Source organism: Accipiter gentilis, chromosome 8 (assembly GCF_929443795.1).
Source record: "Accipiter gentilis chromosome 8, bAccGen1.1, whole genome shotgun sequence".
Taxonomy (NCBI): Eukaryota; Metazoa; Chordata; class Aves; order Accipitriformes; family Accipitridae; genus Astur; species Astur gentilis.
The window spans coordinates 21,599,523-21,627,477 of record NC_064887.1 but is presented as its reverse complement, the minus strand read 5'-3'; the positions used below and the strand labels follow the sequence as shown (position 1 = coordinate 21,627,477).

General features: G+C 38.4%; 1 protein-coding gene across 1 annotated transcript in view; it reads left to right on the top strand.

Annotated features, from left to right (window-relative positions):
* Positions 1–27,955, top strand: part of PLPPR5 (phospholipid phosphatase related 5) — a 45,936-nt gene that overhangs the window by 15,578 nt on the left and 2,403 nt on the right. Inside the window, exons 2-5 of the mRNA XM_049809028.1 lie at positions 5,975–6,107; positions 8,372–8,622; positions 17,665–17,841; positions 19,509–19,628. Coding sequence (XP_049664985.1) covers positions 5,975–6,107; positions 8,372–8,622; positions 17,665–17,841; positions 19,509–19,628 — 681 coding nt within the window. The remainder of the gene's footprint in view (positions 1–5,974; positions 6,108–8,371; positions 8,623–17,664; positions 17,842–19,508; positions 19,629–27,955) is intronic.

Here is a 27,955-nt window from a genome sequence, read left to right as displayed (position 1 = left end):
ATACTGACTATGTGTACAATGTATTACAAAGAGCAGTAAAAAATGTTTGTCCCTGTCAGAATTAACGTTAGTGTTTAGTAGTGTATAGCCATACTCTGCACTACAGAGAAGTAAAGCAGATAGTATTTGACTATTAGATATATAATCTTATACTGCTATTTTTCTTTTGTAAATGGCCATGATCAAATATATACCAAGAACTCTATTAAAATTTTGATATTTGTCTCAAAAAATTGAGAGTATATATTGTTAAAACAAAATTTACTGGGAAAAAAGGCTGAGTGTTTTTTTCCACATCTTTCTCTAGAAGAGCAATTTTCTTTCCACATCTTTTCTCCAGACCTTCAGAAGCTGCTGTGCAGTATGATCCTGTATCTCCATGCTGAATGCAAGGGGGCATACTTTATATTTAATCAATAGCAGACAGATTTATCTAGGATTTATTTTGTTCATTTTCCTTAAAACTATTGGTCATTTTTTACTATAGAAAATGTACTTCTGTGAAAATCAACCGGACATTTGCTGTCAGTTTAAGCAAGCAAGAAGCAATGAGAACAAGAAAAACACAAAGAAAATGGCCTGAAGGGAAAACTCTGCATAATGAACTTGAAATTGTTACTGCTGGAAATACCATTGCTGCTTTTCCTGCCAGGGCTGTCACCTTGCACAGCAATTTTAGCTTAAAGCGGAGAGTGGAGCTTATCTACAGCATCGCTAAAGACTGAGGTTTATGCTGCTAGTTTACAAACTCTAGAGACCACTATGCTCTGTGGTATGTTGATGGCATTTTTAAAGAGGAAATGGGCCAGAAATAGCCCATGTTCTAGCTAAAAGTTAAGAAGAAAAGATAAAGAACAGGAACAACAAAGCCTATGAAGGCCATAATTTTAAAAGAAATCTACCCCACACTTTTTAAGTGGGAACCCATAAATTAAATGAATTGGGAGGCCATGCAACTTAAATGATAACAATTTGCCTAGAGATACAGAGATCATCCTCAAGTTTTTTAGCTCCTGTTCCTAGCTTCCCTTCCTGCCTGATAAGGAAGTATGAGGAAGTTCATTCTAGAGAGAAGAGCAGCATGGTGGACTGCCTGAGATGCTCATTCCCCAAAGGGACAATCCCTTGCCATGTTATTTCTTGAAGATGGTCTAACAGAAGCCTTGGTTAGTGTTCAAATCATGCCTAAATGAGAGAAATACAATGAATGAAAAGAAATCAGAAGAGAAATTACAGTGCACAGTATTGTTAACTGTTCTTAAGTTGAGAAGTTGAGAACATGGATGAATATTTAGTGGTCTTTTTAATGCCATAACTGCTTTTCAGTGTTACTCATCTATCTGAGCAGTTGCTGTAGCTACAGCATAACCCTAAGAACTGGCAGAGGCAATCATGTATTCTACCATGTTCCCTGGCCCATATGAAATACTTCATGAACATTTGTATACCCTAAAGTAGGTGTTAGCTGGAAAGATCTATGAATGTGTACACAGAAATTTCTTTCCTAATCCCAAATTGAGATTATCAACCTTAAATTTCAGGATTTATCTTGTCTAAATGCATTAATATACCCTCAGATATCTTTTAATACAAATGAATGTTTAATTCTTGAATCCTGGGTTTTTATAGGAAGTTACGTCATATATGAGAAGGTAGTCCATAAAATAAACCTCATTAGTATTTCAGAAGTGCAGATTTAAGGTCCTTTATTTATATAGGTGCTGGCTGTTGTAAACCATACGTGACACTAGGGGAAGTTTGTTTATGAAATCAGTTTACTGGAAAATCAACAAGGTCAGAGCTGCTCTAGCTCTAATATTTGGAATGAATCAGGTTTGACATTTCAGGTTGAAAAAGAGCTCAGAATTTAGAACCAAGTTAAGAATATACTGGATGGGTGATTTTGGGAAGGACAGATTAGATTTCTAAATTGATATGCAGTGCTAAAACTAGGAACAGCTTGCCTGGATTCAGAAAAATGACTAATACAGAAAAAACTGAACTTATTTGGGAGGAAGAAATCAGTGTAGGGAATGTGTGCTAAATGCTCTAAGTATCCTGTGCAGAAAACAAGGAAAGGGGCAGGTACTGGGTGGTTGGCAATAAATGTATTACAAGTACAAAACTACCATGAAAATCAGTCAGCTAATAAATTAGTTAGGAGCTAAGAGGTGAAACAAGAAGAAATATTAGTTTTAGGTCTCACCCCTTCCAAACTCAGTTCCTGGCTGTCAAGTGTGTTGTCAAATTGCAGACAGGATACGATTGCCATGGAGATGGGTACGAGAACTTTTCCTGTAATTTAGATTTTGCTGGGTTAATATTTCTTTTCCATGCTTCATAAAAAGAAAGGATTATCTAAATGCTAGTTATGAAGTATGTATTAAATATCTTTATGTAGGGTGATTTTTGTATTGTTGCTATTATGCTTTATATTGTGAACCAGGACTAAGGGCCTTCCCTGCGTTTACAGAGGGAAGCTGTAGTAGAACAAGGACCTGATCGCTGCCTGACAGGGCTTAGGCTGATGCCTGTAGGGCAATCATTTCTTGTCTTGCTCCTTCTTGCAACAGTTACGTACACTGCATTTTTACCCAAGGACTGTGAAAATTATTTTTATATACGTTCTTTAGAATACTGGAAAGCTTGCACTTTGTATTGTTAGTCTTCAGGTGAAAATTGTTCTTTTCCTTATACTTTACATGCTGTAATTATATGTCAAAAGGTTTTCTCAGGGATGGCCTCTGCTTTTAACAGCTGTTAATGTATGAGTGAGCTAAGAATTTTAATATATATCATTCTTTAGGAAATCTCTACGTGGTCTAAAGTAGTATGACCCCGTTAGATAGAATAAAGTAAAAGATATTTCTAATACCCTCACTTTTTTTTATTGCAAGTGAAATTTCTATACCTGAACTTGTGTAGCTCTGTCCAAAAGTTTATGTTGTCAGAGCTTTCAGATTCTCCATTGCAATCCTTCACTGTCAGTTTTGGAATATTCCAAAGACTTTTTGCCCCAAGACTTAGCCAAGAAGCACACAAGTTATTCTTTTGTATTAAATGTCATTTGTTGACTGATTGCCACTCGGGTCTGCAGTGGAAGGGGTAATGGCAGTTCCCTGTGCCAGAGGGAATACAGAAATCGTTCCTTCCTGGAATATACCAAGCATGCATATTATGGTAAAAGGCAAGAGGGAGATTGCCCTCCCTTTCCTTTACCCTGTAGAGCTGATTGTTGCCAGTGGTGCTGGAGAGAAGGGGAAGGAATTGCACTGGGTAACAGAATCTCTCCTGGGATTTACTGAGACTGAAAAAGATTTTCCTTTCATTTCTGAAGGAAATGGACACATCAATAGGCTGATTATTGAGATGAGCAGTGCTTGTGCTGAAGGATGGAGGAAGGAGAACAGCTTTAGCTGAGCTGCCAGTACAGAAAAATACAGAACCTGTATTTATTGCCAAATTCCAGAAGAATTCTATCAAAGTAAAGCCACAGAAGCGTAGAGATGAATGCCTGTTGTGCTCAATGGCATACCCCACTCTGTTTACTTCTAAGAGTAGAGCACTAGGCCTAGTATAGCAAAAGTTTTGTCTTTAGCCGAGTTCTGTATCGTTCTGACCCTTGCACCTACATACCCACTCTAAGAGTACTTTTGTTCAGTTAAGCACTTGAACACTGCTTGTTATTCTTGGAGTAGAGGGTTTTCTTCATCCAGGTCGCCACTGAATACAGGGAATTTAACAAGGAAAAATTGTTGCCAGCAGCAAGGACCTAGATGCAGCTGATGAAGACAGGTTGCTGGAAGTAAGGGTCTCCTTTCCTATAACTGAATGAGCAGTTCTCCCATTTGCTAACCCCAGCTTCCTTACCAACCAAAAAGAAGAGCCTGTATTCCTAGATTGGCAGATTCGGAGACTCTGCTCAGAGTTGGAGAGTTGAGCTTGCTGGCACACTTTCTCTTTGTGTTCTTGCAAAAGGTTGAGCATCATGTACCACAAATGCTCCCCTTGTGCTGGATTCTGCTTTTTCCTGGAGTTTGGAAATCTGCAATAATTTTACTGATATTTATTGAGATTGGAAAAAAAAATAGTTAAATGCAGAATCTGACTGTGTTCAGGTTGTCTAGTCCTTGATGTTTCATTATTCCAGAGGAAAGAAGGGGATTACTGTGACTCACAGTAAGAATCTTAGTGTTTCAGTTCTCACCTTTATGAATCATATTAAAACTGGTTGGTTGGTTGGTTGGTTTGTTTCATGAGAGCTGTAGGGGTCATTGGGCTGAATTCTCCGTATCATTGTCATAATTTTGATGACCTTGAATTCAGTGTTGAGTTACATTTCATACGCGTACTGATCATTTGTTAATCATAGATGAAGGAATTGTACTTCAGTATGCTGAAAATTTGCTTTCATCAAAGTAGAGAGAGGATACTTGTAAGTTCATGTACTGAAATTTCTGTTTCATCTAAAAATTCCACTAGGATCTGAAGCTAGTCTAAAGTAATAGATGATGACTGTTTCTGTGACAAACTGAATTTCGCTTTTTACAGGCTTGCCACCAGAGTTATTTTTGTTATTTGTGCCACATTATTTATAAGAAGCACTTTCCTCCTCTGTGTGTCACAGTTTAGTCCAGTCATCTTTGTAGATCTACAAATAACTAAGGAAGGTCATTAATTGCATTCTTCCTATTGGCAACAAACTGTGCTTATGAGCCATCACCCATAGGGGTTTTTTTGTAGCCGATGCCGTCCGTAGAACTGTTCAGACCTATTATGATTTATGAAAAGGTTTACAATTTCCTGTTAGGTCAAAGGTTTAGACAAACCTGGACAACGAATCAGATTTGATGGCATTATTTCTTGTACTTGTGTAGTGTTAAGACTTCAGTTTGCTGGTCTTCATCCCTGTTTATCAAAGTGTGATGTACCTATCAGTAAGCTTTACTGCTTTTCATATAGAAGAGTGGAAGACCCTTGTCTTTAAGTCCCACAGTGAATCAAAATTGAAATAGAGTGGTCAGTATTTGACCCTTCTGTTCTGCTCTTCTTGATCATACCCATGTTACCTGCTATAAAGCTTCAGTATCATAGGTTTAGATAGACACACTCTTAAGGCTTGGCTTTGGCTATTAAGTCTCAGTACCGTAGTTGTTATCAGTAAATTAAAGGTCGTGTTTTGCTGTACAGGTAAATACACATTTTAGAGGGAATATTTTACATTCAAAAGTCTGTATTTTTCTTTTTTTATTTGTTTTTATTTTTAATTTTTGCCAACTGTAATGTGAATGATTGATAGATGTGAGAACTTTATTCATTTTGGTGTAATGAACATAAATTAGGCCATGATTAATGTTAAAATATCAGTGGTGACACTTTGTTCAAGCATGAGGATCAAAGCTAAAGCCAGACTTGATAAACTTAGCTGACAAAATATGAATCAAACCTTGTTAAGTACCTCCTGGCAAACCAATCCTCTGATGTGAACAGGAGCTCCGTTGTGAATTTTTTTTCTTTTTCTTCTTTTTTTTCTCCCCCACTATGGTCCAAAATTTAGAGCTCAACCCTGTGAAGTGCTGAGTGTCAGTGAAAGCCATGGGGGAACTGAAATGTTCAGCATCTTCCAGGATTAGGGCTTTACTTTGGTCCACATCCTATGTGTTATGCGATCTGTTGTTCTCAAACTAATAGATTTCTTTCTCTTTCTCCTTCATCCTGAAAACTAGGTTATATTATGTCAATTCCAAGTCCTGGTTATAGAAGTTTATTCTCTTTTAATGCAAATAAAGGAAGCCATAAAGCATACTTCCCTAAGAAGAAGATTAACGTAAAGAACTTGGTTCACTTATGTTGTCTTTTGTGCTAGTTTGGTCTTGTTTCCTTAAGATGAGATAGCCATCTCTGTAATATTAGTATATTTTACTTGCTGTAATCTGATGTACCATTTCTCTCCCCTTTTTTCTCCTTCCCTAAGATTATCGTTGGAGAAACTGCAGTGTTTTGTCTACAGTTAGCTACAAAGGATTTTGAAAACCAAGAAAAAACAATATTAAGTGGAGACTGTTGTTATATAAATCCACTGGTGCGCAGGACCATCAGATTCCTTGGTATGAGCAAAATTAATGCTTTCATTTTCTGAATGGTGAGAGTGATCAATTATGTCTCAATCTTGACCTGGGAAAAATATTCAGATAACCATACAACATTGCATGTGTAGTCTTAACTTGGGTGCAGTGAGTTCTCCCCTTTTGGGTAGCAAATGAAGCTTCCTGGAAGGTTGGATAAAAAAGTAGTTGCAGAAACAGCAGTAAACACAGAAAAAATTGGGACCACGGGGGGGAAAAACAACCAGCAGGCCCGGAGTAGGGTGAAGCGGATAAAGGAGATACCTTTGTGCCATATCTATAGTTGATAGTTTTGTTTTGGTTACACACACACATAGCAGCTGAAGTTGAAGACATTGGGATATAAATGTGTATTTGAAACCAAGCTAGTTTAGGTACTTTCTTAGCCTGGAGATTGTATTATATACAGTGTCTAGTAGAAAACTGTACAAAATCCATGCTTCATTGAAGTCAGCTGTTAACTCCCCCATTAACTTCAGTAGATACGAGATGTCATCCTTTCTACTTAGTTCTTTGTAAATGTGTTTGGAAGGAGAAGTAGCACCACTCAGAATGTCTGTTGAATAGTCCCAGACGCTGCTTTTTAATACGTGCAGGGATTCTCAGTTCTGTTGTTTGCTTCTCACTCACAGTTGTATCTAAGAGAAACAGCTGGAGGAGTGAAGCCTTGGGGCAGCTAATCCTCCTGCATGCCCCAGTCACAGGGGGAGGGAGGGGATGTGCAGCTGTGTCTGTATTTGCAGTGTTTGTATAATAGCCATGCCTGCCTTATGAGAGCGTGATTGCTCACTGTCACACTGGAGTGCTAAAAGTCATTAAGAATAGGACTGTCTTGCATAGGTCCAGAGGAGGTGGGGAGTGATGATGAGGAGCTCCTCCTGCTCCACTTGCTCTGTGTGTAATCAGTGCTGGTGTTTCTTTCCCACTTGGTGGGCCCTCCTTGCTCACAGAAGCAAAAAAAATAAATTGGGAGGGAGGGAAGGGAGGCCTCTATGCTCACACAAAGTGATGTAGCCACCTATGTTGGGGCAGTGTACACCCTTAGGGCTTGCTGAAAGGGCCCTTCTGTGCAGTGACTTGGCTAGGCACAATCCACTGCTCACCAGTGTCTAGCAGCTCAGGGTGAATTAACGTTAGTGTGACATTGCTGACCAGCCAGGATCCCAGAAATTGTCCTTGGTCCTCTAGCTTTGCTGAGGAAAAAACCAGACCTTTAGAAATGCACATGTTTCTGTGGGATCATGCCTGCTGTGGTGTGCATTCATTAAAGTCCTCATGGTGCTCCATGAAGCTGGGAGCTGCCAGCTGCCAGAACTCAAACTATATTCACAGTGAATTGAAGTATGGAAAAGGTAAGGTGATTTGCCCATGGAAATGCAGGAGGAAATCTGTAGCTCAGGTGGAATTTGAACACGCACCTGCTGGCTTTGCCTCCTAGTCAGAGTGCTGTGTTTGCATTTCCTTCCAGAGCTCATTTTCTGCTTCCAAAACGTTAGAAAGGGACCTCAGAATACTAAAAATCTGTTTTCTCTTGAGTAATCAGATACATGCATTTCCATTCTAATGAATGAGTGCACATGTTTAATGCTTTACTGATATGTCTGATAAAAAAACCTCTTTAGCATAAGTAGCTCCTCAAATACATAGATCTTTAGCTCCTGTGTTGATATTGCGATTAATATGCCATTCAAAGAGATGTACCCAGTAGCAGGCAGATGAAGACAACTCGTGCGTGGCAATATTGAATTATTCAGTACCTCAGCTTCTTTATAGCTGCAAGGGAAAAGAAAATGTTTGTCCAGTATGTGTTATGACTTTTCAAGTTACTTCTCCATCAGGGCATGACTCTTTGTTCTCAAGCAGATTTATAGGGTGAAGAATTTGCCTCTGTCACTTCTGTTTAGTGAACATAGGCAAAAGGTAGGTACCAGTATAGCTAGCTACCTCAAACAGTGGAGATTCATGGCTAGGGGTCCTAGGAGAGTGGGCTACTTGCACAAGAGGTGAGCATGCTCCTCCAAAGGATCCAGAGAGATCAGGTGTGTGGGTACATTGCAGTGTTGCTGCTGCGATTCTGTAGGAAAGTATCTCCAGCACAAGCCAGGATCTTTAGGGTACAATACACATGAGGGTTTTTCGTGTTCTTAAATGGAAAGAGCTGGTATATTACTGTGATAAATACTATAATATTGTTTAGCCCTGGAGTGAAATTGTCAGAAGATTTAACTCTTTGTTTCCCTCTTTAGGAATTTACGCATTTGGACTGTTTGCTACGGACATCTTTGTAAATGCTGGACAAGTAGTAACAGGGAATCTTGCACCACATTTTCTTGCACTTTGTAAACCCAACTATACAGCACTTGGATGTAAACAGTATACACAATTCATCAGTAGCGTACATGCCTGCACTGGAAATCCAGATCTTATCATGAAAGCCAGAAAGACATTCCCATCCAAAGAAGCAGCACTAAGTGTGTATGCAGCTATGTATCTGGCTGTAAGTATATTGTACTATTTAATGTCACTATATTTTTGAGAGCAAACGGCTCACACTGTGAGGGGAGGAGGGAGGAATGGGGAGAAGATAAGACAACTATTGGCTGATTTTATATATGTAAACCTTCTATGGGTTACTGTGAGGCCTTTGAGAATTTGATTCATTGGACTAAATTCTGACAGTTACAGATGTAGTGGTTCTCTGAGCCTCAAAAGCTAAGGCAGTGCTGAGAGAGGGCAAGTTTTTCAAAAAGGGTTATAGATCTGGGATAACCAGGCTCGTGGTTTATTTTTTGCCCATTTCCAGAGAATGTGGGAAGAGGCTTTTTTGGGTGGTAAAGAATAAGTGTGGGGATTGCCTGTGACTGGTAGTGGTTCCTCTCCATGTTTTAACACAGTACAGATTAATGGAATTGCACATGTCCGTATTCTTTGGTGGGGTGAAGCAGAAGAGTGGGCATATGTGAGTGTCTGATCTCTGCAGGTTTTCTGAGATCTGTGCATGTCTTTAGGTACTAGAATTGGTATTTACAGGTCCCTCAGTGCTCATGCAAAGTCAGTTTGGCTCTTATTCTGCAATGCAGTCGGCTACGAGACAGTCCTGCTTTTCTTCCCTCTCTCTGATAAAGGGAGTGATGAGCAGGGCTGGGATAAAAGCTGGTGTTTACTGCCTGGCATCGGAGCTGTTCTAGAGGCTATTGAAAAGTGTGGGGAGGCAGGTAGGAGGCAGAGTGACTAATGAATCTCACTCAAGTAACTCTGTGCACTACTCCCTGGCTTAGTTTGAAGCGCACATTTTTCTAGTCTTAAGCAGAAGCACATCTTGTTCTTAGTAAAGTTGTCCCTAGCACATGCCTATGGGAGTCTTTTACCTGACCTGCGATAGTAATCACAGTCCTTTGTAGCCCTTTGGATGGGCCCAGGGCTGCCCTCATAGTGTCAGTGGGAACTAGGCAAGTGTGTGTGTGTGCTTCTGTGATCATTGCAGGAGACATCCCTTAAATTCCCTCAGTATTTTTACAGTGGCCTGCCTATACATGTGTGTGTGTATGTATTGCATATATGCATATATTGCATGTGTATGTGTGCATATATATGTGTGTGAGTATGTATTGCTTTTGAGCATATATTTTAATGAGCTGACTTTAATTCCTGATTGATCTGGAAACTGATATTTGCCAACATGGAAAAGATTCCAGCCCCATCCATAGACAGTGTGCCAACTCCATGCTTCTGAATATGGTTTTAGAACCAGTTGCTTAAAATCTGAAGCACTGACAGTAACATTTACCAAAAGTTCTTTGTGAGCAATGTCTGTTTAAGAGACATGGATCATCAGTTAGTACAGGCAAGTGTTATCTGCAAATAAGAGATGAGCAATAAAATTCTAACTTGAGGCAAGTATAACTCCTAATAGTATTGTCTTTATTTGGGGAGATATCTAAGGCTTTGCTTCACTGAAATGTACCTCTAAATTTGGCACAAGCTATTTTAGAAAATATTCAGCATTATTCATTTTAATTGCTCCTATTTTTTTCATCCATCTGTAAGGTTGGATTTCCACTGTTGCCATGAGTCACAGTAACTAAAGGAAACCAACTTTTCAGCTATTGCAAAGCAGGAAGGAAAATAGTATTAATACATTTTAAAAACAAAAAGTAGACATTAGTAAGGTCTAATACCTAGTGTCAGTGGCTTTTGACATGAGCAAGGGTACTTTATGCAAACCTTATGTTGTCTGTCGTCAGTTTACAGTTAGCAACATCAAAAATTAAAACTACTGTGATCTGTTTCGTTACTTTATAATCTTTCAGTAACTGCAGAAATTAATATATCCTATGTCATTACTGTATTGCTGCATGATGCATGACACTGTCATCATTTAACTAAAGCACTGTAAATTGCTCTCAGGATTTCTGAATTCTTATAAGCTGCCTAATAAAGTGAATTGCTATGATGTATCAGCTGAGTTGTAGCCCGCAGATTTAGGTCCTTGATGCAATATTGGCAGTCTTTCTATCTTTTTTTTTTTTTTTAATCCTGTTGCATGGTTGCAAATAAAAATACTGTTTATTACACACCAGGGGAAGAAATGCAATGTTCCAATATTTGGGGTCGTGTCCTTACACTGTCATGATGTTTATCAGGATAGTTGGCCCTGAATAACAACTTTCTCATTGCTATTCACTGGAATAGAAGATTTAAACAGCAGCCTAGTCTTTGTATGAGCTGTGGTACAACAGTTATTGAGAGCGTGGACATAAAGACCTCCATATATTACTCAGCTAGTATATCATGAGCATATAATCTCTGGAAAATGTGCTTTCTTTTTGGTTAACAGAAATATTTGGGAGAGAGGGAGAGATTGTTACAGAATCCTCCCTGGACACTTCAGCCAGCTGTGCACAAAACCAGACCAGCTTAAAGACATCAACAGGCAAGCTGATCTATGTCCAGAGACATCATCAACAAGCTGATCCAGAGTGCTTGCTCTCAGAGGGGTCAAAGTAAACAGTGTCAGGCTTGCCGATTTCCCTGATCAACCCGTTTAAAAACAAAGCCTATCCTTTATCTAATAATTCCTCTATCTCATTCCATTTAAGTGCAGACATGTCCTTATCACCTAGCATCTGTGCATATTATCTTGTTAACAATAGCTTCTTTTTTCATCTAGGTTCTTGAGTCTTCCTTTTTTCCCCTTCCCCTCTTTTGAGAGTGGGTGGCTGCTATGGTAACTCAGAATTCCCCTCCTGCTGAAAGTACAGTCTTTTTCAAACAATTGTATTGCTAATACTTAGACCTCTCTGTAATGTTTGCCTCCATTGCTTTCTGTCAGTACCTATCAAGAAAGACTTAGTAATGGAAACATTGAATGGCAGCCCTATGGTTAGGCGTTTTCTCTACCCTTCTCCAAATACACTTTCAAGGATGTATTATCTGTCTTCTTCAGACTTTTAGGTTTATTTTTCCCAGCGTACCAAAGTCTTCAAAGTGAACTACTGTAAATGTTCCAAAATCTCTAACCAAGCTGGCTGCTACCTGGATTTCTCCTTAGGTGTCTGCTCAACTGTCTTAGATCTTTTGGTTTTGCTCGAGTTGGGTTAATAAGTTGACTGCATCTGCTTTCATTTCTTACCAACATTGCAATTCACCCTTTATCAGCTGGAACAACATCTGCTAACATAGGTATTAAGGCAAACGCTGCAAGTTTATTAAATAGAATATAATTGTATAAGCCACGTTTTGATATGTGTAAGCTGACACAGCCCGGACAATTAGAAGTATATTTTTGAAGGAGCCAAGTATGCACATACTTGGGTTTTTTCCACAACTTAGACACAAAAATGAGAAGTCAGGAGTCTCTTTTTTTGTGTAGGATTTCAAAGTGATATGCGAAGATTTAGTCAGTCTGTTCCCATGGATTTAAATATGAGACTTATGACTAACAGTTGTCCTTTGGTGCTGCAGACCTAGGGGATTGGTCATTCCCAGTTGTAGTTTAAGACAAATTTTAATTCATTCTATAAAATTTGGCTTTTTTGTTGTTTTATTCTTATTGCGTTGGACAAGAGCAGTTGGCAGCCAACCTGTCTGTAGGGTAGTGTTTGAACTTGGTGTTATTGCATACATTTCAGACTTGTGTTGGATTTGTAATTTTAGAGGAGCATGTTTAATGTCTTGATAATTGACATAGCCCTTAGGTCTGTAGGTTGCTTTTGTTGCTTTGTACTGTGAACCCTTGGCCTCAACTATGGCCTCAGGCAGGGCTAGCAGGTAAAGCTGACAAATAATTTTTTCATCTCTGTTGAGCTTTTGTTCTGCCCGTGATCATCTCTTCTGCAAGGTTCTTGCTCCTGGCATTCTGCTGTATCATCTTTGCTGTTTACTGTGTTTATAAGTCACTGGGAAAAGACGGCAAGGCAGTCTGGGTCACAGTGCTGGCAACATGGTGGCATTCTGCTCAGTGTCACTCCTTGATCCAGTCTTTAGGTATAGGTCTCATCTCACCTGTCCTTTGTCTTAAAGTGCCTGTTTGGCTCCTGCTCAGTGGGCAGCTGGTAGAGGCATGACAGGCCTCTCTTTGATATGCTTTTAAGGAGTGTTCAGGAAGAAAAGGAGTAGCAGAGCCACCTTATTGAATCGGCTTTATTGTCCATTTTTTGTAAGGAAATTGAAGTATTAAAGGATTCTTTTGGATGCTTTTCAGGGGCGGTGTTAGGAAAGTGGAATTTCTTTTCAGTATCTGGTGCAGCCAGTAAAGGTATCCCTTGATACTGATTGTACAGCATACATCATGGGCTTCATATATTGGGTCTATTAGTTACTTTCAGGCTAGATAGTAAAATAACATTACAATTTCATCCAGGGATTTTTCTAAAGACCTCTAGATATTTCTTGTCAGTCAGTTCTTTGTTACAATTCTGTTGCTCATGGTAACAATCTCTGTAGACTGAATCAGCTTTAATTAATATTTGGGTGTATGTTACAGTCCTGGTACATTGAAGATTCCCTCTTTCCTTCTCCAGTTGTTTAGAGTTACCACTGTGGGGAGCTCATAGGGGGAAACTTAATAGTAAGGTCCAGCATTTCTAGAGGTTTCTCTTCTTTTTGCCAACCCAGACCCCTGTCATTGAAAGCCAATTTTTGCCTAGGTTCATCAATAATTACTGCAAAACTTATGCAGAAAGCTGGAGGAGGCTTCAAAAGCACTAAAAAAGTCTTCAGTGAGCAGTTGCAGAAAGGCCCAAATGATTTGAGAATATGACTGTGGTTTGCTCTGTGGTTTGAAATAATTTGACACAATAATTATTAATCAAGGAAGCTAAAGAACTTCTAGATTGTCAGACAGGATTCTAACTAAATGTTGAACCTGGTTAGAGACTACCATGCACTATAGCCTACTACTCTTTCAGCTTTTTGATCTCCAAGTATCTATTTTCTTGTAGGTATGATGAATATTGAAAGTTGTACGTTCCTCAGGTGGAACTTCTATAACATTACTTGTATTACGTGAATAGTTCAAGATTATATCTTTAACAATAGCACATAGAAGCAAAACAAAACAAAATTGAGATCATTTATATTTGGAGTGCTGTCTGGAATAGGTGCCTGTACAGTGATTCCTTCCTCTTTCTGTTTTTCGCTTCATAAGTTATTTTTCTCTGTCCACTAATGGACTGGTCTGTCTCTTTGTCAGTCCCCTAGACCATCTGCTTCAGGGACGACCTAAACAGCAAGCACAGAGGGGATCTTCCTACCTGCATCCCTGGGACCCAGGCTGATGAAATCAGCTAGGAAAATTAACTTCCCTCCTGGCTGGTGCACCCAGCCTGATTGACTAGATCCACTCTAACTAAAATGGGACTCTGGGACCTGTTACATTTGTGTTTGTATGCATAGATGTTTGTGTGGGTGAGCCTAAAGATAGCTGAAAGAAGATGACTAGGGAGAGCTTGCAGCATAGCTCAGGAGGCCACTTTGTCCTACATTTGACATACAATTCCTGTTTTTCTCTTATGTGTTTTGGAATGATTTTGTTTGCACTAGATTTAGGACATATTTCACATGAGTCAGACTTGCAACATGACACTTTTGAGAGCTTTCCCAGTACAAGCTAAGTGCCAACACTATGATTATTCCTTATATTACGACCTGAGACAGTCATGTCAGAAACCTCACAGGTAGCTTTGTCTTTGGTGAAGGTGATGATTCTGACTCTTTCAAGTACATATTTTGAAAACCACTTCAATTAAAGGTTTTCTTATGAGATTCTCTGAAGTCTTCACTTCCAGCATCTTGAAGACTGAAGGTCAAATATTTGTGTTTTCCTGAAAATCTAGTAAATACTGGTATTTATGATCAGGTAACATCCACCTCCTTATATGTCTCTCGGTCAGTGTCTACTTGCTGGTATCACCTTTAGATCTTTTCATACTAAAATCTTATTTCAGGAAAAAGGAAAAGCAATAGCAGAAGTTCTTCAAGAGAAGATTCACTGCTGATCTGACGTTGCAGGAGAATGTGCAGCCTGCAAAATTAATTCTAACTACTGTATCAATCCTTCACCTTACATACAAAATCTCTGCTGTTGGTCTTGCTGCTGACTAATTTAAAAGATTTCTTTAATTAGATTCCTCCTCTCCCAATTTCTGTTCTGAAAAGTAACTGAGATGGACTTGTTCAGTAAACATCTTTAGCCATGTAAAAATTCATATTGTCATTTATTCTCACTAATGTTTTAAATCACTAAGCTATTTTCCTTTGTTGATTCTGTAATTAATATTTATGAAAAGTCAGAGAAGAAAAATCCTCTCATCTTTTCAAGATGTTTATTCTTTGTCAGTTAATGACTGTGCTGGTTTATAGCTTTCCTTCCAGAATCAAGAAGAAAACAACTGCTTAATTATATTATATTCTTAGTGCAAATCAGATCTGTGACTGAGTTGCCTGTGTTAATATATTGTACTAGAGCTGCAAAAGGTCAAGTTTAAAAAAGGACATCTGTGAATCCTGTCTTGAAAGAGTCTACATTTGCTATGTAGAGGTTTGCAAATATACTGACTTTTTGCTACACCGTTTCAGGAGAAGTTTACCCTGTTTCCATTGATTCTTTAACAATATTTTAACATAATACTACTCTTAACATCAGTGGTGTCTGTTCTTTAAAGAAAATATAGAAACAGTACCTATACTGGCAGAACCCTCAGGTTATTTTGAATAATGGACAGGGCATGACAATCTTGACTGTACATACAAGGGACTCAGTAAATGGAGGTCTTTATTACTCATGTGAGGCACAGCATGAGTCGACTTGCAGTTGTTTCTGTTCACTCAGTGGTTTGAGTAGGGATTTGAAGGACCTGCTTGATTGTAAAAAGGTTCTGAGAATTTTCTGCAGAGAACTTTTCAGTTTAGCTTTGTATTAAAAGTTGAAGTTTGACTGAAGTACTGCAGAATCAAGTATTTGTATTAGAATGTGTTTTGACTTCATAAAAATTGAGATATTCTTCTTGGGTGATGACCAGGTGTTATAGATAGCTGAAATATATCACTGAGACTTCCCTTAAAGAAGCTACACTCCTTTTTGAGTTGATTTTTCCTTCTTAGTAGTTGTTTTGATTTAATATGCCACAGTGCAGAATTAAATGCAGGATAGCTTCCTGCCAACTTCCCTGTGTCAACTTCATCCAAGTTGTATTTGAAATTTGGTGATCTTGCTGGGTATTCAAAATACTAGAATATTTTCCCTAGCACCAGTTATTCTAACATGTAGTGTGAATGTGGATAATGGTGGTAGTATCCAGGAGTACGAGACTCACTAAAATAGAGTGTTGCTGTGTAACTCAGTGTGCACTGCTCTGTCTGTAGCTTGAAGAAAACCAGTGGTGCTAAAGCTGGAAATTAAGGTTGCAGTTGTCTTATCAGCATTCCACATGGTAGGAGTAACTCATTGAAGAAAGCCTGCAAAAATGTAAGGAGCTAAGATGAAAGGATAGTCAGCAAAGGGAGAAACGCTATTTCTGAAATGGTCTAGGAAGAAGAGAGGAGAAATGTAGTTTGGAGATACACCCCAAAACACTATTTCAAACCTTTGCTCCGTCTGACTTACTTGAAAGCTTTCTACTACTTTACTCTTCATCACGTACGGTACGCTGAAGGTGTATGTGTTGCAGTACTCTGCTGTGATTTTAAGCTTAAGCTTTGATTCATCCTCTAAACCATGGATCTGTCGCTAGTGTTTTGAACAAAATTACTGTCAGATGTTGCTCTTTTCAGACAAGCTCTGACTGCTACTTTCTTCACTTATTTTGTTGTAACTGTAACCACGCTTCCTAAACTTCTTGACTGTATTATTGCAGCATTTTGATTACCCAGTAAATTCAGCTGAAGTTTCAGACAGTACAAAAAACCCAAAGGACTGCCCATTTGTTGGCCAAAAAGGTACTGGTTCTTCAATGCAGATTCATCTGTTTCCCTTTGCAGTTCAATGTGATGACATTGCACGCTTGGAGTGTCTAGTGAAACTCAATAGAAAATATTAGCATTCTTCAGTCTAGAAACTTGAACTCTGTCTAAACATGAAGGTTTTAGGGATCTCAGTGGTTTAATTGCAGAAACATCTTCTGCAGAAAGTAAATACTTTTTTTATCAAAAATCTTAGTTGAAGCATAATTTTTCGGGGGAACTTCGACGCAGCCTTAATGCCAAGATTCAAGAGAATGGAAATTTAAAGATTTCGTATTAATTTCTTCCATTAGCCCATCAGAGCTTGGAAAGTGCTGACTTAAACCTAGTAGTCACTAACGCACCCTTAGGGCAGAAGAGCTGCTCTGTCATCAGGCAGTGCTTTTAATTCAGTAGTACTGCACAGGGAGAGTTAGACTGAAAGCAGGACAGATTGACTCCTTGGAGTTTGATGCATAAAAGTTTCTGCATTTAGATTGCTTTGTGTGCTGGGGGGGATTGGTACTAAACATCCTCAGTCACCATCTGTAAAGTACAGGGGTGTATTGGTTCAGCAGTGGTTGAAACTATCACATATTATTTACGAAAGTAGATGCTGGCTTTTATTTCAATTTTCACTGCTTTTTGACAAATCTCTAGTTAATCACATGGAGAAATTGTGTATGAGGAAGAAAGGCATTTGCTAATAAAAATAAGGCCTTGATATACCCCCTTTCAGCGTAAAGATCTTTTTCTATTATTGTCAACAGTGCACAGTGAAAAATCAGTCTCTACCTCTTTGCATAAAAAAAAATACATAGATTGGGAGCGATAGCATAGGATTGTCCAGTTTGCTTGTTCTTTTGGGGGCTTTTCAGGTTCATATAAAATGTAATTTTGCTTTATGATCTAATTCTTTTTCTATATCCCTAGAAAAGGGTGTGATGACTTTGTCTAGTGCTCTACTTTCTTTTTTCTTTACCAAAACAAAAAAAGTGCCAAATACACATAGTCTATTCAAACAAAATTTAGCAATTTTATTCATCTATTAGTGGGAGATATCCAGCAGTCTTATACTTTCTTCCTTTCTAATTTTCAGATGTATATCACCAACACAGTAAAAGCCAGAGGAACAAGGCTTGCAAAACCTGTTCTGTGCTTGGGCTTAATGTGCTTGGCTTTCCTTACTGGAATCAACAGAGTAGCAGAATATCGAAATCACTGGTCAGATGTAATAGCAGGATTTATAATCGGAATATCTATAGCAGTATTTTTGGTAAGTGTGTATCTGTGTCACATATGGTTGAAAAAAATCAGTGTGTAACTTTGTATCTCTTAAAATACTGGTAGTCTTGACTTTTCAGACAACAAAGTGATAAAAGAGATGTTTCTAATTTTTGTTTTTAATTAATTATCCGTTTCCTTAGTTACATTTACATACACTCAGATATGTGAAGTCAAGAAAGGACTGATCAAATGATCTCTTTTGACTTCCTTATGAACCAGACTGTAGCATTTCAACCAAGAGTTTTTTGCATCAAGTCCCACTTGAACCAAGTGTATATCCTTCAGACTAGCATCTATTTATGATTTCATATATAAAGTATTAAATTCAGTGTAGTGATACCTACACTGATCAAAGAATAAGTAGCGTTTCTTTTCCAGCTTTAAAGTAACCCTATTGGATTTCTTTCATGCTAATTCAGGTTTACACTGAAATTTTATGTTATTCTGGATCAAAAAATCATTGTTTAGCCTTTTTCTTTTCTGGAACTGTGTTCCAAAACCAGATTGTTAGTCACAGTTCACAGTGACTAGTGTCTATGTCAGAAATCTGCCACTAATCTATTAATCACCTTCACTGATAACTTCAGTGCAAGAATATGGCATGGAATAGTCACTGCTGTTTACTGCATGCAAGTTTGTCTGCCTGGCAGCTTGTAATAGTACTAAATATACCTTTGAATTTTTCCCCATGAAAACATTTTTTAGCTTGATTCTTGAATCTCAAGATTCTTGGATCTGAAAACTTGGCTCAGGTGAGAACTCTCACAGGGATGGCTGAGGTGGGTGTTTTCACTCCTCTGAGAAATGTGAGGGCAGCTTTAGATCTCCCTTAAAATATACCTGCTCGCACTTCCAAACATTCCCTTCCACACAAGGTGTCTAGGACTTGTATTTGGTTGTTCATTTTTAAGAATTTTTTCCATTCTGTTTGTGCCCCTAAAGTCATCAAGGAGAGCAGAATAGAAATCTGTCCCAGCATTGTTTTTCTAATATTTTGTGATGTATATTGCATAAACTCCTTTGAGTCGCATGACATCAAATTTAGTTGTGTTCTGAAGAAAATACAATGGGCAAACATTGCTGCTTGGCCGAGTGTCTTAGTTAGTAGGAACACTAACAAACTGGTATATATCACATTACTAAATCCCTGTGTGAGAGTCACTGCTGCCCTGAGCAGGTTTAGAGTTTAGTTCAAACTTGAAACTTGGGGGTGGTCCTTGCTTTGTTCTCCCTTTCTCACTCTCCACTTGAGAAAGTCTTTGCTGGTCAAAACTTAGATGGTACTGGCCCTTCCTAGGAATTTAAGGTTATTGCCATATTCTGCTGTACATGCTCTGAACATCTATTCAGGACATTGCTAATAAGTGGTATACTATTATTCAGATCTGGTAATGGATTTGCTTTTAGATATGAGGGGTTTTTGGTTCTCAGATGATTGACTCAGATGATTCAACAAATTGGTTGAAAATCTTTTGTCTCAAAAATATTAATTAAGGATTTTCTGTAAAACCTCTGTAAAACTTCACTTTTCTGTGTTTCTACTGTAAGCTGTGACTAAAGCTGGTGTCAGTTCTGCCTAATTATGGATGTCAGGATCAAAGCGCAAAAAAATGAGTTGTTCCTTAGCTATTCTGTTTATCTTCTAAACCCTTCTAGGTTGTTTGTGTGGTAAATAACTTCAGAGGACGTCAGCCAGAACATGAAAATTCTCATATGGATAATCTGGCCCAGATGCCCATGATCAGCATACCCCAAGTAGAAAGCCCTTTAGAAAAGGTAATGTCTGACTTTTTTAAAAAACAATTAAATAAAATGTAGCTTTCCTGGAAGGATGACCCCAAACTATCTTGACAAGAGTGCCAAGGTAATCAGATTTAAAGTAGAGTGGCACGTGGCAGTCAAGGAGAAATAAGGGAAGAATTAATTCGGAGACAATCCTTGGGAGACTTCATGTCACCTCCAAGAACAATTGCTACATATCAGTTACTGCTGTAGCCACTGCTAAGTCCATGGAGTCAGGCTGAGTAGGTCTGAGTCCCACTTCCCCTGTGTTCTTCAAGTAATTTTGATTAATGCTTTGGCTGAGAGTCCGTAGAGCTTGAAGTGCTTAGGAAGAAAATCTAACCCTGAGCCCAAGGGTTTATGCAATTCAGGTATGAGTGGCATTTATTCTATTTCTTCAGGGTACGTCCTCAGGCCAGTGTAGAGCATGGGATGCAGTCCCTTCTGATCAGCTGTGGGACTTTTATCAGGCACGTGCTAGCCCCAGGACAGGGTACCCACTTGAAAATGCCGGGAATCTGACACCTGCGCTAGCAGGGCAAACAGCTTAACGTGATAGTAATAGAGAGTAACATGGGTCATATAGTAACTGCATAAAAGCCACGATCTCTTGCCAAAGCAAATGGGATTTTGGACTAGGACAGGCTAGTGATAGTCTCCTGGCTATGCCAAGACTTTGCATGAGTAAGTATCGCGATGTGTTTAAAATTTATTTTAGTTTCCTGTAATAAAAAATTATGGTTTTTGAAGATGACATTATACTATGTAAGTGTCAGGTAAGATTATGTCTAAACAATTTTATGAGCAAGCAAGCACTGAAATAGACAGTATAACCAAGTAAAGAAAACAATCTAGGCATTTTTACCAGGGGGAAAGTTTGAACTACTAATGTGAAGTTTGAAAGCAGTTCTACTTTTTCTAATGACTCTATTTGTCATTATTTGTTAAAATCTCCTGTGTTATGCCCATGTTTGAAGATAGTAAACAATTCTAAACTGGATAGGGCACCAAAAGTATGTTTCTATGGCATTCTTTTAAATCCAAATTACTCCTGACATTTTTTTCATATTAAGCATAAGAAGAAATGCTTTTAACCACTTCCCGGTTTGTCTTAGTCACTTGGAAGTGGTGGAAGTTGTCCTTCAGTAAGCAGTGCTGCTAGCCCTGGGTTTGTTTTTCCTTTCCTTGAAAGGAAAAAAAGATTTCTTTTCAGAATGATCTAACATGCCTTTTTGAACCAAATGTGTCTAAGCTACTTCTCCTGATATGTTGTCATAAGGAGGTCAGAGTCTCATTTGCTTGAACAAGCATTTAGATGATGAATGTGTATCTTCAGAATAATCCATTCAGTAAACTTTCTGTAAAATGTCAAAACAAAACAGGATGTCTGTTGGCCTAGGACATACCACATTAATAAGAACATGTCTTATTTATGTGCTAGGCTCTCCTGCAGTAGAAGCCATTTTGGCGGTTCAAAAGCCATCATAGGTAATAAAAGTACATTCTCTGGCTGTTGAAATTTTTAATTTTTTTCTGGGGATAAAGACCTCATGTTAACATAGTGTTTCTACCTGATTTGACACGCTCTTGCTCATGACGAACAATGTTCTTTTCCTGAGGCTTGGCCTAGGCAAGATTGAGATGTTGTGGGGAAAGCTATGGGAGAGTGTGGAAGGGTGGTGGCAGGCATGATGTTTGCTCTGCTTGAGGATGACCTCTACCATTTGTGAATTGCACAGGACTCTATTATATGAATGAGCTTCTTCCCTTCTGAACCCATATTCCTATGGCCGTAGAGGGTAGCTGTTTGCTGTCATGGAACTTCTCTCTAGATGATGAAATTGGGGACTATCCACAGGGTGTTTACACGTGGTGAGATCTCAGTGTATGGGTTCATCTTTGTCTATGTTGCAAAGCCTTTCTCCTTTCCAGACTAGAAGATGAGATGAGAGGATGATAACATGGAGACTTTGCTATTTGTTGGGAAATGCTTTCTTCTGTTTCCACTCTCAGAAAGTTTAAATTTGAATTAGCAAATAATTGATGAAGAAGTTACTTATATGTGAGTGCTTTAGGTGTTGAGGTTTTGTGGATTATTTTTTTTTAATGTTTAGTCTAAAGCTTTAGATAGAAGCCAGACCCTGTTAAATAAAAGGCACTAAGAATAATACTTAGGTGGAACTAAGGTCTAAATTGAACCATCTCAATTAACTACCATCGCTAGAAGAATTATTAACTTAGTCTTTACTTTTTAACTCCCTTCTTATTTTACATCCTTTGTTCTCCTCTGGAGAGAGAGGGGTGCTAAATAATGTGTGTGCTACTTGCCTTTGCCTGCTTTAGCCACGTACAAGTTACTTTTCATTACATTTCAGTTAGGGCTGTTCTAGTTCCCTATTTTGAATGCACATACATTTACATTTGGCTTATTTTAAATCTGTTTTTCCTTGTTCTCAGACTGCAAGCTCCTGTGCCAGTATTAAAGACAGTTTACTGTAAGAAATTAGCTACTAAGAGTAGCACAAATCCTGACTGACTGAAGTTATCATGGGCTAAGGCAGTGTTAGCATGAAGCAATGGAACTCTGTTATTGGTATTTAAAAATAATAACTATATGGGTATCTGGGAGTGAGCTGTCTTAATGATTTAATTAGAAATGACTACCAGATGGGACCTCACTTATTGCAATTTTGTTATAAATTCACCTGTAAATGATTAAGCACTTGGTATATCACACAGACCTGAAAGCACCTTATTTTTGTGTTTCCAGATCTGCTACTTGCTACTCCAGTGCTTTTTCCTGCTGGAGGACAAATGCTCTTGGCATGCTTGGCATGTTCTCTGTGCTGCCACTGTCTGAGTTTTGGTGGAGGTCAAGAGCTACATTTGAAGTGTACTGAAATAGGAATATGTAATAGGAAATAGGAATATGTACAATATACTTGTAATATTCTGAATTGAGCTGCTGCTGGTTAATGACAAGGGTAGATCACTGCTTGCATGACGCTTCTGTTTAATTGTGGTGTATGCAGATGATTAAACTGTTCTGCATGGGTACCCACTTCTCACACACTCAGATGAGCCATAGTTGCAGTCTCCTTGAAGAATCCTTGCCAGAGCTGGCTCAGCAATGCAGACTTATTGCTTTCACCTTAACTACATTCATCCTCAAAATTAATGGAAAGAATGAAAGCCAAGAAACCTCATCACTCGCTCCTCTGCTCCTTTTTCTCTCCTGTATCTGACCTTCTTCATCTCTTACAAGACAATTCGTGTTTCAGTTAGCTGGCACTCTCTTACAGAGAGGAGGCTCTCTTCCTACCGCAGTCAAGAGTTACTGGGAAGTAGCGGTATTCTGGGTGGTACCTAGAGGAGTTTAAATTTCAGCTTCACACATTGCAGTCACAAACTATTTTTTCTGTTTCAGGGGAGACTGACGTTATTTCATGCTAAAGTCACCTGAAATTGGCCAGGGCTTATACAGGGCTCATACACATCTTGTAGTAGCTGCGGACTCTCCTAGCTTTTTTATTTTTTTTAAATAAGCATTCTAGCTTTGAAAAAATCAAATACAAAGGGGTCATGGAGCATTTTAGTACTAATTGAAGTAGTAGATGGAATACTGAGGCAAGAGATTTTAGAAGGAAGTGTTGGTTTAGGAGAGGCACTGTGGTTCATCTCCTGTGGGATGAGATGATTATTACCGTGTCTGATCATCAGTGCTTTCTGTAGTGGTTCAATTTTACTTATTTGCACAGTGGGTTCTTTGCAATGCTGTCTTTGACAACTAAGCTGCATTTATCCCCAAAGTCTCTGCTTGGCATTCCTTCATAGTGTTACTTGTGTCCCCAAACAGAGTCACCAATCCTTGTTACAATGAGATTTCTTATACTCCACCCATAGGACTGACTCTCCAGCATGACTGAACTGGAAACAGATAGTTTAGGGTGTTTCCCCCCCACTTTTGACGTTTTAATGGTGATAAGTGTTTGGAATTCCTCTCATAATATGTGACATTCTTGTTGCCTATCATACCAATTGCTAGTGACTATTAGGGTTAATTTTCTCAAAAATCTCTTTGAGTTTGACACTATAATTCTTGTCCTGTTGTGTATGTGCCAAAGGTAATTGTGGTGATAAAACGTTTTAACAATAGTAAGTATAGGTATTACAATGGATTCTGATAGTATTTTAAGACTGGGGAAGAGTTCCCCTTCTGTTTTTAAGGTATAATGTTTTTTCTACTTACTCCATCTTGATTATTTACGAGACATAGAACAGCTGCTTCACAGTGTCAGAAAAGGGTATTTTTAATTTTAATTCTCAGTGTTACTGCTTTTTCCTTGGTCTTAAGCATTTTGGTACTAAGAAGTCTTTCATTGGTATGTGCACTTGTGTGCACACAGCATGGCCTAGGGTGTCCAGTCTGATCCCTGGGGGTCTCCAGGGAGACTGATCACCTGTCACTGAATTCACAGGCTAAAAACAAAACATGAAGTTTTTTTAGCTTATCGTACTGTGGGCAAATGGGGGAGAAGTTTTGTGTATATTCCCATTGCTTCAAAATATTTTAGTTGAGAAGTATCCAAATACTGTTGTGCTTGATGTCCAGAAGTGTACACAGGTCTCCATACAGTGTTTTAGTACATGTATGTGTATCTCCAGGATGGCTTGACTAGAGTCCATGTGCTAACATTAGCTTATAGGCAGGTTTTCAGATTTCTGTGGTCATAATGGTTCCCTTGATAACACGGTATGTTAGAGGAGATATAATACAATGTTGTTTCACACACAGAAACACATACCCAGGAGAGGCAGCTCATAGAAGACCATGTGCAATTTTGTTTCAATGTCAAGCATTTGCATTTGCACTTAGGTCCTACTCTACTGCTTAAATTTACTTCTGGGGGATTGTACAAGAATGCAAACTGTGATCACCACATCTAATATTCAGATAAAATAATGCTTAAACATAGGAAATGGAACAATATATTCATTGTGATCTCCTCAAATATATGTGTTGTAGGTGTTACAGAATCAAGGTATTAGTAACAATCAAGAAGATCCATTGCAACAAAACTCCCTCAAAGCCCGCACCATTAGGTTCTTCTCCTGGATATCAGGAATGGACCATTTTGAACATCTTCATATAAGGCAATAAACGTATGTGTGCAAGAGCACACATAAGTGTGTGTAGAATTGAAGCAAATGCAGCGTGGCAGCAGTGTTTCGTGCAGGTCTGCAATGTTTTAAGTGGGGAATTCCACTTAAACTCATTCTTTTCTCTAAAAATGAGATTCATCCAGTAAAAGCATAAAATTTACTTCATTAACCCAGAGAATTGTATGATAACATTATTATTGCTGTATGATAAATTATCATTTGCCTCAACTACTACAGTACTATTTTTCTGTTTCTTTTAACAAACTCTACTGTGTGAAGGACTACAAACCATTTTTTGAATTCCTGTTTTCAAAAAGGGAAAAATCTTTTTTGGGATGACTATTTTTTAATATTTCTAACTGTATTCATGAGAGCAGAACAAAAAAATTTCAGGTAAAAAATATTTCATATATGTAATGAAAATGGCAAACCACAAAAAAGTTGTTATGGCTTTTTTTCAATCCTTTAATGTTATAGAATTGCTCATAAACAGAATTTAATTAAAATCTTAACAGAAGATATACAGGTATGGATCATTTCCCCCCAGAAACCTGCACTCAAGGCTTAGCCTTTAGCTTTCATTTTTCTGTTAGTGGTGTGAGAGCACAGTTACGAAGCATGCTTTGTTCACCGAGTGCTGACACCAAGCTGATACTGTCAATTTAGAATGAACAATACAAAAGCTGGCATGCCTGTCTGTGAAACTGCTGCCGTTGAGCAGACCCTTAGCATATTCTAATTCTTTTGATTACTGTGGGGAGAATAATTTCCCATGGAGTTGGAGAAGCTGAGGTCTTGTGCATGTTTTTTTGCTTGTCTCCTGCATCTGCGTGAATCTGTTTGCTGACAGTGGTTAGTATCTCACACTGAACTTTGTCACAGTAAATCTAGCAGAAGTAAAGAGCATAGTAAGAGAGTTGAAATGCACTTATTCAAGAGGGATGCTGTTTGTTTATTTTTTTTCCCGTAAAGAGTCTCAGCAAACTTATTTGTAGTTTTGCCTGAGACAATAACATAGGAAAATGCATGAATACCCAGACAGTTGCATGAATCTGTATCCTTGATTCTTGCCATCAGCAAGTGATTAATTTTGACCTAGTTATGCATCACCCTGCTGAGTGCATTGGAAATGAATTGACAAGCCTTCACAAGGGTCCAAATCAATAGGTCTGCAATCAGTAGCTTAGCAGTTCTCTCTGAGGGTTTATTGAGGAAGGGGGATTTTCTTCTGTGGTGTTATATCCCATGCTCTGCATATCCTTCCAAGGATGGTGACCTGCTCATTTTGGAAGTATAGCTGGCAGGAGTGTGAACCACATTCTCCTTTCCTAAGTAATAGTTAACCAGTCCTGAATTAATGCCACATGAAAGAGCATTTGGTTCTCTGCATCACAGACAAATGTGTGTCGCTTAGAGAAAGGGATAGCACATAGCAGGGCTTCAAAGAATTGATTAGATTAAATAACAAAGAATTTTTTTCCTCCAATTCCTCATTTTTAAACCATCTTACTTATCAACAAAGTGAATAGTTTTAGACTGATGCTAGTTTAATTTGACAGGATAATTTTCAGGTCTAAATAAGCAAAAATAAATTAAATACTGTGAAGAAAATGTCATATTAGCCACACAGCAGCTACAGAGTCATTGAGGTTGCCCAGTGTATCGTCTTTCCTGTATTGAAATCAGAAAATGGCTAGCCAACTAAAATGCTTTGAAATGTTAATGTTTTGTTTTCTAATTAGGAATCTAATTTTACTTTGATTCTGCAGAATTGAAATCTGGAAACAATGATATTTTCCAATACTGTTTACTGAAAACATCTTCACAGAAAGGTGCACGCTGATTCATTTTTTTTTTAATGCTTCTTAAAATATCTGCTGGCTATGGTTTAATCATTGTTATTTATTTAAAATATATTCATTCTATTTGGAGAAGAATGTACATAGATGCTTACTATTTGGTGGTGTTCTCTTATGAAAGCTGTCATAAAATACAGCAAGAACATTGCTAGAGATAAGATGCATATTATAGGGCAGGGGAAAGAGAGCTCCTCCTCCTGGACACAGTACAGTTATGGCACAGTGAGAGAGGGAGCAAAGCTGCCAGCCTTGTTTGGGGAGCGGGGAACAAGAGGTAGCTCTCCTGTGCTCCTACTCAGGGTACTTCTAAATTCCTTTCTGTAATGTGAAAATCAAAGATGCCTGCCTGCCTCCCCCGACACAAACTGAAAGATAAATATCCAGACAGTTTAAAGAACTGACAAATCCAAACTTGTGTGGTGGCCCCTGTTTCTCTCCAGCACTTTCTATGGTGAGTGGTAAGGGATTTTCTGAAGGACTTAGAACAACTTCCCCTAGCAAAAAAAGGGAGATCTATCTATCCCACTCTCCATGAGTTATCTACATCCCCCCCCTCTCCTCTTCAGCTTACACCTCTTCTCTTCTGACTTTGGTCAGCTCCAGGAGGGGAGGTGATGAGAGAAATCTGTAGTGCTTTGCATGGTATTATTTCCCTCTGTGCATTTTTGTGCTGGGGAACAAACATGGTTTAACATCAAGATTCCCTTTATTAATTTTACACATTGCATGTTTTATAAAAAATGGTGGCAGTCTAAGGTACTGTGTGCCTAAAGGGAACATACGGTTCCTTTGGATCCTGCACATCACAGTGCAGTTATGTCTTCAACTAACAAACATTTGTGGAGGCACTTGGTTAGGTTAGAGCATGAAAAAATAGCAAAGCTCTTTGGGATGCTGTAGTTTTACTGTGTAGAGTCACACGTAGTATATTCACATTCTAATATACATCTTCATCTTCATAAGAATGGTCCCATTGAAGGAAAGTGGAGAATAACATTTGAAATGGAGAGGACACTGTAGTGATTCTGAAAAAGAAATTTTGAATGAGTTCTCAACTGCTGAACGCAATTTTGTTGTAGCATTTCGCTACTTGACTCTATGCCACCGAGCTCATGGGGAGCAATAATCTTTAAAAAAATGCAACATTAAAATTGTATCAGCACTGAAATAGTACATTATAATCTGTCAGAAACTGTCATTTTAATTTCTAGGAATTTTGCTTTAAATTATGAATGAGGTAGCAATAAAAGTACAGCTAACTCAGTTATTCACATTGTTACCTAATTTTGAAAAGCCCAT